Source organism: Chiloscyllium plagiosum, chromosome 1, assembly GCF_004010195.1.
Source record: "Chiloscyllium plagiosum isolate BGI_BamShark_2017 chromosome 1, ASM401019v2, whole genome shotgun sequence".
NCBI classification, from domain to species: domain Eukaryota; kingdom Metazoa; phylum Chordata; class Chondrichthyes; order Orectolobiformes; family Hemiscylliidae; genus Chiloscyllium; species Chiloscyllium plagiosum.
Genome location: NC_057710.1, coordinates 109,341,424 through 109,356,700, shown reverse-complemented (window position 1 = coordinate 109,356,700; position 15,277 = coordinate 109,341,424). Strand labels below are relative to the sequence as shown.

General features: G+C 38.2%; 1 protein-coding gene across 4 annotated transcripts in view; it reads right to left on the bottom strand.

Moving 5' to 3' along the window:
* adgra3 (adhesion G protein-coupled receptor A3) overlaps positions 1-15,277 on the bottom strand; it is a 135,302-nt gene that overhangs the window by 58,719 nt on the left and 61,306 nt on the right. For all 4 annotated transcript variants that reach the window (XM_043694010.1, XM_043694026.1, XM_043694002.1 and 1 more), the window contains exon 3: positions 13,989-14,060. In XM_043694010.1, coding sequence (XP_043549945.1) covers positions 13,989-14,060 — 72 coding nt within the window. The remainder of the gene's footprint in view (positions 1-13,988; positions 14,061-15,277) is intronic.

Genomic DNA, 15,277 nt, shown 5'->3' with positions numbered 1-15,277 from the left:
AACTCCTTGAAAGTGGAGTCGCAGGTAGATAGGATAGTGAAGAAGGTGTTTGGTATGCTTTCCTTTATTGGTCAGAGTATTGAGTACAGGAGTTGGGAGGTCATGTTGCAGCTGTACAGGACATTGGTTAGGCCACTGTTGGAATATTGCGTGCAATTCTGGTCTCCTTCCTATCGGAAAGATGTTATGAAACTTGAAAGGGTTCAGAAAAGATTTACAAGGATGTTGCCAGGGTTGTAGGATTTGAGCTAAAGGGAGAGGCTGAACAGGCTGGGGCTGTTTTCCCTGGAGCATCAAAGGCTGAGGGGTGAAATTATAGAGGTTTACAAAATTATGAGGGGCATGGATAGGATAAGTAGACAAAGTCTTTTCCCTGGGATCGGGGAATCCAGAACTAGAGGGCATAGATTTAGGGTGAGAGGGGAAAGATATAAAAGAGACCTAAGGGGCAACATTTTCCACGCAGAGGGTGGTACATGTATGGAATGAGCTGCCAGAGGATGTGGTGGAGGCTGGTACAATTGCAACATTTAAGAGGCATTTGGATGGGTATATGAATAGGAAGGGTTTGGAGGGATATGGGCCGGCTGCTGGCAGCTGGGACTAGATTGGTTTGGGATATCTGGTCGGCATGGACAGGTTGGACCGAAGGGTCGGTTTCCATGCTGTACATCTCTATGACTCTATAATAACTGAAGGTTTCTGTTAAATCTCAGTGAAGGGCAAGTTTTTAGAAGCAATAATTCAGGATAAATTAACTGTCTCTTAGAATTTGCATCAATTAAGGAAAGCCAGCATGTATGTTTTTATGGCTAAATCATACTTAATTAACTTGGAGCGTAGTTTAATCATCACAAAACAGACCCGTCAGCAAAGTTAGAGCCTTCAGAATAACAGGAATAGTGGGAGACTGGAGAGGACATTTGCTGAATGGAAGCAAACAAAGACTCGCTGTAAATAATTGTTGACTAAACTAAAGGAAGGTATGCAATGTGCTTATTCAGGAGTCACTGTTAGGCAATCTCTTTATCCTGACATTTATGAATGACTAATACTTTAGTGCACAGGCCACAATCTTAAAATTTGTGCAGGAAAGAAAGGAAGTTTTGTTAACTGTGAGGAGGATAGTGGTGAATTTTGAGAGGACAGACAAATGTGTGGAATAACAGATGAAATTCAATGTATAGAAATGCAGAGTGATTAATTTAGTGTAAAGCTCAAGAAGAGGCACAACAAAATAAGGAGTATGATTCTAAATTGCTGTCAAAAATAGAGACACCTGGATGGATATGTAGACGAATCAATGGGGGTGGCAGGGCAAGTTGAAAAATAGTTCATACATCATATGGGATCCTCAGTGTTATAAACAGAGAGAGAGGCTGCAAAAGCAAGTTAGATATAATAAACCTGCAAAAAACACTGGGTTGCACTCAATTGGAGTACTATATCCAGTTCTGGGGAGGATGCAAAGTGATTCAAGTGGATGTAGAAAGGATTTATGAGAATGTTCCAGCGATAAAGAAACTTCAGTTACATGATTAGATTTGAGAGGTTGGGGCTGTTTTCCTTGTAGGAGGGGAGGTTGGGAGGAGATTTGATGGAAGAGTTCAACATCATGAGGGATTTCTATGAGTAGGTTGGGAGAATCTGTTTTCTTTAGCAGAAATATCAAAAACCACAGGACACTGATTTATGGTGACTTATGGGCGGCACGGTGGTGTGGGCGGCACGGTGGCACAGTGGTTAGCACTGCTGCCTCACAGCGCCGGAGACCCAGGTTCATTTCCCGCTTCAGGTGACTGACTGTGTGGAGTTTGCACGTTCTTCCAGTGTCTGCGTGGGTTTCCTCCGGGTGCTCCGGTTTCCTCCCACAGTCCAAAGATGTGCAAGTCAGGTGAATTGGCCATGCTAAATTGCCCGTAGTGTTAGGTAAGGGGTAAATGTAGGGGCATGGGTGGGTTGCGCTTCGGAGGGTCGGTGTGGACTTGTTGGGCCGAAGGGCCTGTTTCCACACTGTAATGTAATCTAATCTAATCTAAAAAAAAGCAATGATTTCAAGAAGAAATTTTTTTGGTAAAACATAGCGATTAATTAGGATGTAGAATGCCTGCCCAACAGTATGATCTGAATGGTTGCAAACAGTGCCATTAAGTGAGGATTGGACAATTACTGAAGAGAAAAAGAAAAATTGCTGGGCAATGGGTGAGGGAATCTTAGTGAAAGATCCTTTTTGCTAAGAATGAATATAATACGGTAGAATATCATATTCTGTACAAGGGTGAGGAATGTGAATCTAGAAATATCCTCTTAAACTTAAATAAAACAATTTCAAGAATATGAAGACAGTCTGCTAAAGTGGTTTGGGAAAATGTGCTTAAAAGATGAAGGTTACAAAAACAGTGTCAAGATGAAGGGCTTTTGCCTGAAACGTCGATTTCGCTGCTCCTTGGATGCTGGCTGAACTGCTGTGCTCTTCCAGCACCACTAATCCAGAATCTGGTTTCCAGCATCTGCAGTCTGCTAAAGTGGTTTGGGAAAATGTGCTTAAAAGATGAAGGTTAGAAAAACAGTGTCAAGATGAAGGGCTTTTGCCTGAAACATCGATTTCGCTGCTCCTTGGATGCTGGCTGAACTGCTGTGCTCTTCCAGCACCACTAATCCAGAATCTGGTTTCCAGCATCTGCAGTCATTGTTTTTACCTCGTTTTTCCCCTTGAAATCCAACAATATCTTCTACACAGTTCACAATACTTCTCTCATTTCCACACAAGTTTTGAAGTTGAATAGCCAGGTGTCTGTCACCACAGTAAAATGCAGAGAGCATAGCAAATGTTATTTGAAGGCACACTTTCCAGACCAAATCTGACCTGCTTAGTGACAACAGCTTTTGCATGGCTGGTTTAGGTAAGCTTCTGATCAATGCAACCTTCGTAACGCTGATGGAGAGAAATTTGACGATGGTCATCTGGATATCAAGAAGTGGTGGTCAGACTCTTGCTTATTGTAGATTGTCATGATTTGGCACTTGCACTTCACAAACATTACTTACACTTGTAATGAGCAGCTTAGAGTTCTGTCATACCGTTGTTTCTTGGGTAGGTTCTTGCATGTTCACAATTACTGTATTGTTAACTTTATTTAGCTGTCTTTGGTTCCTCATCGGCATTGCTCCATTAAGTATTGTGACTTTGTAAGACACAGACTCATTGCACACTTTGGATACTTATTCAGGTAATCGTGCTTCTATTATGGGGCATCTCTTGATACTGATCTTTTGTCCAAGTTGTGGTTGAGGTATTTCTGCACTTGTATGTTGGCCATGCACCATCTTTATCCTTCCTTGTTTGATGAAAAATATGTCCTGCATCTCAGACAATGTGAATAGGTGGTGGCTTGGCAAGTTCATTTCTAATTGCCTTATGAATGTGATCTCTACTGCTGATGGTAACCTCACACCAAGAGGTGTAGTTCTGATATGTAACATGGCAACATAAAGATCTTCTTTTGCTGTTCTATATTTCAAGATGAACGACTTAACGGTGGAAACCATTCATTCAGCGGGACCTTCTGATCTGGGGTAATGTGATGAGAAAGTCACATGTTATGCCCCATTCTGCATATATCCCTTAAAGATCTGCCTATATATGGAGCCCACTGTCAGAAAATGCCTTCTTCAGGTGCACCAAACAGACTGAATTTGGCACTCTGTGTCTGCTAGAAATAAACTTCAAGAATTTTTCACCTGTCTGACAACTGGAAAGTTGGAGAAATAATTGGTAACTAAGAAAAATTCAACTACATTGAATCTAAGTGGAGCAGTGGAGATTCTGAACCAAGGGACTGCTCGTGTAGTTCAAATAACCGCATACTGAATGAGGATGCTTCAACCAGGTTACATCTAGATCTAAAATGTCTACGCTTGTCCAGATAGAATTGTTATTACCCTGGACCTAATTCTCAGTATTTTTGGCAGTGCCTTCTGCTGCTATGGATTCACTGGTGATCTCATGGATAGTCACAATGTTAAGATCGCCCACCCTTGTAGTCTTGCCACTGCTGGTCTGCTCGTGTCGATCAGGTAAAATATTCAGTCTGTTCCATAGCTGCGTTGCGTAAGTGTCTCAATGTGAAAGACTGACAGCCTATTTAGCAGTTATTGGTTGTACTATTGGGTTTCAACCATCCTAATATATAGTTCATTCAGAATTGTAGGATATTTTTTATTCATTCACAGGATGTGAACATTTATTGTCCGTCCATAATTGTCCAGATTGTTGTGGGTCTGGAATCACATGTAGGCCAAACCAGCTAAGGATGGCAGATTTCCTTCCCTGTAGGACATCAGCAAACCAGATGAGTTTTTCAAACAATCAGCAACACCTTTATAGTCATAATTACTCTCTTAATTCCAGAGTTTAACTGAATTCAAATTGCACCATTTGCCATGGCAGGATTCAAATCTGGGTCCTCAGAACATTACATGGATATCTGGTTAACTAGTCTAGTAAAGACTATAGTATTTATCCCCATGTAGTGTTCTGGGGATTGTGCTTATTATTAGAGGCGATGGTCTAGTTTACTAGTCTAGTAAACTAGGTCATCATTTCTACTAATTAGCACAATCTTCCATGTCAATGTTGGTATTGTGCATGTTTCTTTGGTCAAATTATGTTGATAGTGGCAAAATGTTTTGTTTGTTGACTATTTCCACACAAAATGCTACACTCACAACAGGGAAAGTTGGTTTGAGCTCTGGTTTGAAGTTTTTCCACAATGGACTTTGGCACAAGGCTACCTTACTGGGGTTATGTTTACATTATATTTACCTCCATCAAAATTAATGGATTACAATATCTATGTTGTGATGTAGGTTTGTAATATTATTGTTTTATTTGGAAACTTGAAGTTAAGTAAGGAACAAAAATAGATTTTAGTTTTCATTTCTGTGAAGGTGACTTTTTTCCCCCAACATAAGGATCAAACAGTTAGTTTTAGCATTGAATCAAAGACACATTTACTAAGGAAAACATGTGATAAGCTAAAATATTCAATCAGCTACCTATGAAGTTACTTGCTAAATGTTTACAAATTTGAATTTTATGATACAGAAAGAGATAGTCAGGGACTGCAAGTAGTTTGTATTATTCAGAATGGAACTCATCCTCGTGTGAAGGCGATTGCTTTAGTTTGTTGAAATCTCCAGCCAGTAGATCAGGAAAGATGTCCTCAGGCCAATGATGCTGCAAATTCTTAGATGGTTTAACAGTCCCAGACCAAGGACTGAAAAGATTCAGTAGAGTAAGAAATTAAAGAAATAGGAGTGACGATTCACTGGGATCGAGAGACTGAGGGATATTGCTTGGAAAAGTGTTGAATCTTTTTACTCTTTACAATCTTGCTAAAAATCTTAAAAGAGCAAAGAAAGCTTCATATAAGTAATAATCTTGTGTCCTTGTTGCTAAAACCATATTGGCAGCCTCTGAATAGCCTATAGTGTCAAGAAATCTGGATGAAATTGCTACTATATCTCCTGCCTGCACTTAGCATTGAGCCATTTAAAAGAAAATCCAGATGAAAATTATGCTTCTGCTTTTTTTTATTTTTGCTGCAGCTGTCATTTTTGGTTTTGTTTGTTATGAGTAGGATACACACAATGTTTTAAAAAGGCAATTCAGGAAATTGATGCATCACCACCTTCTCAAAGTTGGGAGATAAATTAAGTCCTTGCCAGCGATATCCATATTCCATGGAATAATTTTAAAAATCACAGGTCATCTATATATAATAAAAACAGGAAGTGTTGGGAAATATTCAACATATCTAGCAATACTTGTGCAGGCAGAAACAGAGTTACTGTTTTGAGTCAAGTACGATTTAGAGGGGTATTGGGGGATATTCCAGAGTTAACAGTCCAGGGAGCTAAAAGCACAGCCGCTAACTGTAAACTGGTGAAAATCTGGAAAAAGACCAGAATTGACCATGTCCAGAATTGGAGATCTAGAATAGGATACAAAGCTAGGCACGTATAATACAATGGAAGGAATTTACCACAAAGGATCAGAACTTTAGAACTCAGAGTCACCAGACTGGCAGCCACTGTATGTCAGTGAACACAAGAGAGATCAGTGAATGGGATTGCTGAGACTTAGCATGAAGGCAGCAGTATTATGGATGAACTCAGGTTTATAATGATAAAATGAACATTCAACTTGCAGCTTTCAACCTATTTTCAAATGAACCTGTTCAGGGATATTATTACGCAGCTTTAGAACAGATGGAACTTGAATCCAGGCCTTCAGGTTCAAAGGTAGCAACACTACCACTGCATCACAAGTAGTGCAGTTTTGACAGCTTTCAAATTAGAATACCTGAAAATTAAACAACTGCAACTCTGTTTCTGAAATACTATACCATCCAATTAGGCAATTAAAACTACGAAGATTCCACAGAACACAAGTTTTGGAATGCATAATTGCATCTACTGGAATCATTCTAACACTCAAGGCCTGGCAACTGTGCCCTTAGTTTTACTACATAGTTGAATGACTTTATGCTGGGACTCTCTGAAAACTAAACCCAAAATCTACAACTTATGCTCATCAGACAGATATGGGTCGTGTTATTAATATACAATGACTTTTTGAAAAGAAAATATTTGCTGATTTGATGTATTTATGTACCTTTAATGAAATACATTTTTTCCAAAGCACAACGACATCCTTTTTGCAGAACAATTCTCAAATCCAACACCGCCTTCATGACCAATGTGATGCAAGCTAAAGTTGGATTAAACTTAAAATTACATTTATCAAGTGTTGAAACTGTAATATCACTTGGAATTGCCTAGGTGCCTATTTAAAAACTGAGGATATTGTTAAAGGAGATTGATTGATGTTACAGAATAATATAAAGCAAAGCAAATCTAATGGAAAGCAATTGCAAATAAACATTCTGAAACATCAAGTCTTAATTTTCCTTCATCATTAAATGGAGGGAAAAAATAAATTGCATTTATGTAGCACCATGTGTCAACACTGGAAAAAACTCAAGCTATTCTGAGTGGCACAAAATGGTAACTGAAATGCAATCACAGTTATTATGCAGGAATACCCAGAAACCAATAGCTGCAAGCTCTGCAGATCAACTGTCTAAATGCCTTCTGCATTGTTGGTTGAACACAAGTATGAGGGAACCAACAATCTAATGAGATTAAGGGTACTACAGGCAGGAACATTAGTAAGGAAATGTACACAGAATTGAATGGGACTGAAGAAAACAAATACCTGAACATAACATCCTACATTTTAAGATTCTAAAAGCGGTGGCTGCTGAGATATTGGATACACTGATACTCCCTTTGACACTTGCTGTGATCTTCAAAGTTCTATAGATCTTGGAATGATCCAAGTGCATTGGAATTCCATTAACATAACACTGCTTTTCCGGAAACAGAAGGCGAGCAAAGGGGAAGGCCAGTCCAATTATAAGGACAGTAGCCCTTGGGAAAATGCTGGAACTTATTATTGAGGATATGATAATAGGACAATGAAAATCATGTGATTTTGTAGTCTGCTTCATGTAAGAGATTGCTGATTTGAAAAATCTAACAAGGGTTTTATGAGAACATAACTAACAGCCAAAATAAAAAGGAATCAATGGTTGCAGTGTCTTTGAATCTTCAAATGTCATTCAATAAGATATCAGATCAGAGGTTATTATGCAAGATAAAGTCTCATGCCACTGGGGATAACATAATAATATGGATTGAGGATTGAAGGACAGAAAACAAAAATGGAGAATAAATGGTTCATTTTTAGATGTGCAGGCTGTTACAGGGACTGCAAGAATCAGTGGTGCAGTCTTAACCATCCACAGTCTATATTATTGGCTTAGAGGAAGGGACTGGTTGTAATGTGAGCAAGTTTGCTGATGATGCAAAGCTGGATGGGTACATTAACTGTGAAGAGAACAAGCAGCAGCACAAAAAGCATGCAATAAGATACATGAATGGCAAGATGGTAGCAGACGGTGTATATGGAGTACTTTTAAGGGGAAGTGATGATGTAATAATAATGCCACTGGACAGAAGTCCAGAACCCAATGAAATGTTCTGAAAAGATGAGTTCAAATCCCACCATGGCAGATGGTGGAATTTGTTTTCAATAAAAATGGTAACCACATGACCAGTATTAATTGTCATAAAAATCCATCTGCTTTAGTTATATCCTTATGGGAAATAAGAACGTTATTCTGATCTGCTCTGACCTGCATATGACTCCAAATCAATTAAGAGGTGGGCAATAAGTATTGGCCTAATCAGTGTTGTCAACATCCTATGAATGAATAAAAACAATAAAGTGGCGAACTGTGAAGTTATTCATTTAGATTGGAAGAATAAAAGATTTTTTATGAGAAATAATTTAAAAGTGTTCAAAGAGATTTTAACTTCCTTCTGCAAATAACAAGTGCTAACTTGCAAATATATCAGGCAACTGGGAAGACAAATGATACATTAGCCTTTACTGCAATGGGATTTGCAGTACAAGAGGACAAAAGTCTTGAAATCATCTAGAGCTTTGATGAGGCCACCTCGACAGCAATGCTCTCTGTGCTTGATCCACCTGTAGCAGATGCATCTGACCATGATAGCATTGGTAGGAGTGATCACTGCAAACCTTGTGGAGACAACGTTACACCTCCACATTGTGGATACCCTTTATTCTGTTGTGTAACACTGTCCCCACAGTAATTGAGATCAGACAGATCTAATAGTTAAAAACAGAGCATCCATGAGCCATTATGGGTCATCACGAGCAGAAGAATTTAAAATCACAATTTAAAATTTCATGACTCAGCATATTCCTCCTTCTGAATCATCATCAAAGCAGGTATCAATCAATTTATTTAAATGAAGTATTTTAAATGGAATAAAACACTTCAAGACACTTTCACTTGTTTCAATAAAGAACGAAGATGAACAAGCCCAGGATGAGTCCAAAGCGTGACACAACAGTGACACTAAAAATGAGACAGCCACATGGTGAAGTCATAACACAGAAGTGTACACATGCTGAGAAAGTGAAGTTAAGCAACTGCAAAACCAAATCAGATTAAAGCTTTGCAATCCTACCACAGTCATGAAAGAAAGTGGATACGTTAAACAGCTAACTGGAGGGAGCTGCTCAATAAATGTCTGCATTTCCCATGACAAACGAGTTGAGCATGTCAGCACAGAAGACAAACTTGTAATTTTGCAACAACCTTCCACCAGAAAAGCCAAGTGGTTCATCTATCTGGCACTTATCCGAGTTTCCCATTGCAGAAGCCATTCTTTTCTAATTCAAATCCATGTGCTATTTAAGAAAGCACAGAATATAGCCAAGGTTATGGGCCTTTACAACAGCATTACTGGCTGTGGTATTGAAGATGGGTGCTTCAGAAATAGCCATGCTTGTAGATAGCAGTTCCAGCCACAATATTGGACCTGATAATATACAAAGTTGCCCAATTATGTCTGGCTCACAAAAAGGAGGGCAAATCTAATACAGTCAATCACTGCTATGTCACTTTATTCTGAATTACCAGCAAAGTGCTATATGGTGCAATTGATAGTTTATATAGTTATGCAGTGCTGCTTAATTAAAAAAAGGAATTGCAGATGCTGGAAATGAGAAATAAAACAGAAATTGTTGGAAAAATTCAGCAGCTGAAACCCCACTCATCTTCAAAATATATACCAACCTTTTCCTAGCTGCAATCAGTTCTAAAGGAGTGTCACTGGACCCAAAATGTTGACTCTGCTTTCTCTCCACAGAAACTGCCAGACCTGCTGAGTTGTTTGAGCAATTTCTGTTTTTGTTTCTGCATTGCTGCAAGTTGCTCATTTTCAGTGTTAAGCAATTCCTGACTGTATTATATTTTTGGTCTAAACAAGGACAAGACAGCTAAGTATCAATGAGGAGATCATGGTAACTCCCCTGACATTAAGGCAGCATTTGACTGAGCATGGTATCAAGGAGCTTTTTCAAAATGAAAGTCAATGAAAATCAGCGGAAAAGCACTACAATGGTTAGAGTCATATCCAGCACAAAGCAAAATAGTTATGCTTGTTAAAATCTGTTAGATTTCATCTCATTGGCACATTTACATCAGTAAAGTTTAAATGACTGTATTGTACCTGTGCTTAATGAGGAAAAGTTTTAATTTGTTATGCATTACCTGGGATGGTTTGCAAAGCTTGGGCTATGTTGTTGAGAAGTCACAAAGTCGGCATCTCTTTAAATGGCAAATAGTATGCGATAGCTTTAAGAAAGAATGGACAGAGTGATCTGATGCTACAGCTTGGAAAGTTTGGAAAATTTGGGCGCCAGCAAGACTCATTTAGCAAGCCAAAGTTATAATGCTGATTGGGCAGGAAGGTCATTTGAAGTACAGAGGCTTGAGGGTCTCCGATCAAAAAAATATAAACTATAGTTGATTAAAGGTACAAATTAAAGTTTGCTTGTTGTGATCTTCCAGGAAACAGTCCTTTCTCAACTACCACACTAAAGAAAACAGCTACTCATTTGCCTCGGTGCCACATGTGGAACATTGTAGTACAGAGATTAGCTTCAGAAGTTGCCTATATAAAAACAATGAGTTCATTTCAAAACATATCCTAAGACCATAAAAAAACAAAGTGAACTAAGTGAAGCTGATCATCACTGTATTATATGGCCAACCTTTTTTGGACCAAAGCAATGCGAACAATTTGAATTAAACCTCACTTCATCTAATGTTAATTTATTCCACTTGCAGAAGTTGAAGAAATATGTGCAAAAGCCACAGATTTAAATTTCAGGTCACAGGAAGAAATAATTACACCACTGCCAGAGAGAGGACAGTGAAAGTCAAATTCCACTGAGTAAGATGTTCAGGCTGCTAACAGGTACAACCAACACCACCGAATCTCAAAATACATCTGCAGAGGCATACAATTTTAACAATAAAAAATTACTTTTTCCTAGGATAGCCAATATTTTGTTCCTCTATTTTAATGTTGGTCAATTGAAGGAAATGTTATGAAGGTGTAAAGATTGTAGTTTTAATAGGAATTCAATGGGTTGCAAAGATGAAACAAAAATATTTTTTGCATAATCCAGCCTAAAATAATTTATTCACAAATCAAACAGGATGAAACCAATTTATCAAATTTTTTTCACAAGAAATACAGGAGCTAGTTATCCATATTGTCTATGTTAACTCTGCTCACTTTATACACTAAATGTTCAAAGCAAGAATTGATAATAGTGGGACTGGCATTGTCTCTACTGTCTAATTTTTCAAATGATTAATATGATAATGTAAGTAGGAAGAATATTAAGTACAATAATAAAAGTAGTAAATACGAATAGTGGCAATAAGTAAAAAGATGAGTTTTGGGCAAGTTTGCTTCAAGGCAGCAAGTTGGTTTTTAATGTAGATTACAGGTCAGGAACCTAACTTAGTTTTTACATGCTTTCATATAAGTAAGTGTCTTTTTTTTAGGAATGTGTGGTTTAACATGCCATTTTTCTTAGTACACATTAGAAACCAAAAGGAAGGATAGTTGTAGTCACAGAATTCACCAGCACAAGAAAAGGCCATTTGGCCCATCAACTCTGCACCACTCCTAACTATTCCAATCACATTTTCCAGCACTTGCCCCATAACCTTCTGTGTCTTGGTACTGCAAATATACATTTAAATATTTATTAAATTATCTGACTGGTTTCTACCTCTATCCCCCTGACAGCCAACAAATTCTAAAAACCCATTATCTTCAGTGAAAAAAGCAGTCCTCACATCCACTCCAAACTTCCTGCTATTCTTGCACTTTCCCCTTGTACATTCCATACTTCTCTACGGCTTCTGCACTCTTTCACTTGAGTCTTGATGTTCCTGTCCATTATTTGACTAATATGTTTAATATCTAACCCACTTATTCTCTCTACAACTGCGTGTGACTGGAGAATGTTTTGCTTTTGATTTCAATAAACAATCCAGGTTTTATTTGGAGAAAGCGTGGAATTGGCATGACAATTATGAATTTAATATACTTCTGCAAGGCTCAAGTACCTATGACGTACTAAACAAACTGCTTCAAGGAAAATCATAATTAAACTAAAACATCACATTTTTCTCTTTGCACAGGTAGTATCAAACCTGCTGAGTATTTCCAGCACCCTCTGTTTTTACGTCAGAAATCACACCATCATTCAAACCAACCAGATCCTTAAAAATAGGCAATAGAAAGGGTCAATGAAACTGAAGTTAGATGGAAACATTTTGCTTTATAAAACTTTATAGATAGACAATGAGAAGGTGTCAAGCACTGGCTGTGCATGTTCAACCAAGCCAGGATTCCATATGAGCTAACAGATGGTATACATTACTTTCAATCCAAATATAATTCAGGTATAAGAAAACCGTGATCATCTGAGACTATGCGGTAGACAGAGATCCACAAGAGTGTCAGGGAAATTATGGTATGAAGCATCTGTTATTTGGTCAACATCCAAATTGTATACAGAGCATAGTTTTTCTCCTATTGGATACATTGCACTTCTTGCATGGTTGATCTGGCAGTTGTTTCCCCCCACAACCTCAATCTTCCAAACATTGCTTTCATTCTGACTGCATTTACGGAGACAGAAACAATATTAAAATGTTTTGAGTCTGATATAACTCTTTATGGGCTCTTCAGAAGTCATAATATTAGACTTGAAACATGATTGTTTCTCTCTCCACAAATCCTACCAGACCTGCTGAGTTTCTCCAGCACTTTCTCTTTTTAATGTCAGCATGTGCTGAAAATGTGTTCTTTCTATCGACAACGTATGGGTGTAGTTAGTTATAACTCGCTTACTTTAGGAAAGGAAGCAGACATTAAAATGCAATTCAGAGTGAACAAAACAGAGAACTGTAGCAGGACAGAGTAGTGTTAGAATCAGAGGCATGACATTGGAACAGACAGACAGAATGAGTAAGGTGGAATGGTCCTGGTAAACACAGGCACTGGTGCCTAATTAGGGCAGATGGAGGAATCTGAAACGTGGACCAAGTTGTTGCCTTGAATGCTTGCAATGGTTGGTCAAATGAATTTTTTACTGGATGATAGGAACATGCTGACCTTAGTTGTCTGCCAAGCGCTGGAACCAAGGGGCTCAAGAGTGACTTATTGGCTAGCTATCTACTGCCCATGTTTGTGCAAGGTCAGAATGCTAGAACCATATAAGAAAATCAGAGCAAGATGAATCAGACACAAAAGTAGTTATGAACCACTGAGATTTCCAGAAATGAGAACTGAAGAGTGAAGCAACTCCAATGTCAGGTTGCCAACATATTGTGGTAGATTGTCGGATGGTGCTATGGGAGTCAGCTGGGATGCAAGCTACTAAATGTGTCACATCCCACCATCTCACCTCATTTCATTAATTATATATTCACCAGTTATGTTTATAAATACTGTAATATCTCCAGTTAACGCTTTCAATCAAAAGTAAGACAATCTTCCAGAATGATTTGGACCGAAGAGTCTGTTTCCATGCTGTACACCTCTATGACTCTATGATTTCATGCACCTCTGTTCCTTATGTTAAGTTTCCATCTGAACTTTAAAATACATTTCTGCCTAGAAAGTCCACGCTAATAGCATTCAGGGAAATTTGCTGCATGGAACGATTAGTACCTGTCCTTGTTCTAACTAGTCCAGTCAAGTCACCATGCCAATGCATATTGATTGTACTTAATCCACTTTGTTGGGAACCAGTGAGCTTTTGTTGTTACTAGAGCATGATAAGCCACCTCATTCAAAAATCTTTGAACTTCTCAATCTAAATTTGTTTCATTCCAAGATTAATCAACTTTGTCCAGGCTGACGAATCATGTCAAGGAGAAACTCCTGAGGATGATACAATCTTGCATATAGATTTACCTGGTTAAGAAATAAAACAAAAAGTTGATACTTACAATCTCTCCAGGTATAATTGTCCAATAAATGAGCGATTCTTCAATTCTGTTAACTTATTGTTGCTCAAGATCCTGTCAAAAAAAAAAACAGAAAAAGAGTCAGAATACCCACTGATTTTATATGTAGCATTACATCCTTTACAGTCAAAAATAAAATTTACAAATTTGCCAGTTGGAATGTACTCCTTGGCCACATTTATCATATTTTTTGTATCACAATTATTTTCAGTCACACTTTGGTGTTGATATTTGCAATGGAAACATTTTCTGTAACAAAAGAGTCACCTATTAATTGCACACCTCCTGAAAGTAGTGGCATTGTCCCAAACCTCTTGATCCATTACTGAAATACCACACTAAACACAATCTGTAAGAGGCAGCAAACATTTTCAGTTTTATCCGAGTTTGGATAAGAATGCAATACTATTCCACTATCTTCAAGTATTTATTATCAGTATCTTTTCTTCAAGTTATCTTATACCTACATGAAATCAAATTGATCTTCATAAAAGATAGTCCACTATTTTCACTTACCTGATTTACCATTCTTTGAATGTTGCCAATCATACCCAGAGGTCTATTTCCTGTACTGACACCATCCAACACCCCACTTCTTGCTAAATGCAAATCTGACGTCGTCACATAAATTAAAGCCCTGACTCTGTCTCCATTAGCACCACAGCCTTACCTTGCTCTTTGAAGATCTTAAAACCTACCTTTGAAATGGGAAAGGAGTGATGAGTGTAAGGAAAGATGAAAAGAAAGAGCATGTAGATTTGATGGAGAGTAGGAAAGAGTGTGAAGGGAAGAAAGATCAAGAAAGGAAGAACCCAGAAATGTGGAGGAGGAAAAAGATGAAAAGGAGAAAACAGACAGAGGTGAATAGAATAGGCAAAGGAGATGTGGACGATGGGAACAGAGATTAAGGATGCAGCTTAGAAGTGGACAGGATATCAGAAGGCACAAAATTGAAAAGTGTCTATCAGAGTTGAATGTATCTCGCAGGAGAAGGAATGGTTACATTGCTCAACCTTGGGAAACACCACTTGAGGAGAGAGTGGGAGGATGGAAGAGTGGCTGATTGCTGGGAGGATAAAGTGTTTCACTTAGATTGGAAGTGTCACTTCGGTGGGGGTTAAAAACATGAGTGAAGATCGAGGAAGAAAGACAGAAGAGTGCAAAAACGTCTCATTGGAGGTTGCCATTGCATCGGAAGTCAATGGAGCTGACAAGAAACTCCAAGTTCAAGTATATGTCAAAGGTAAAATGTTTGTCAAAGTTTGTCAAAA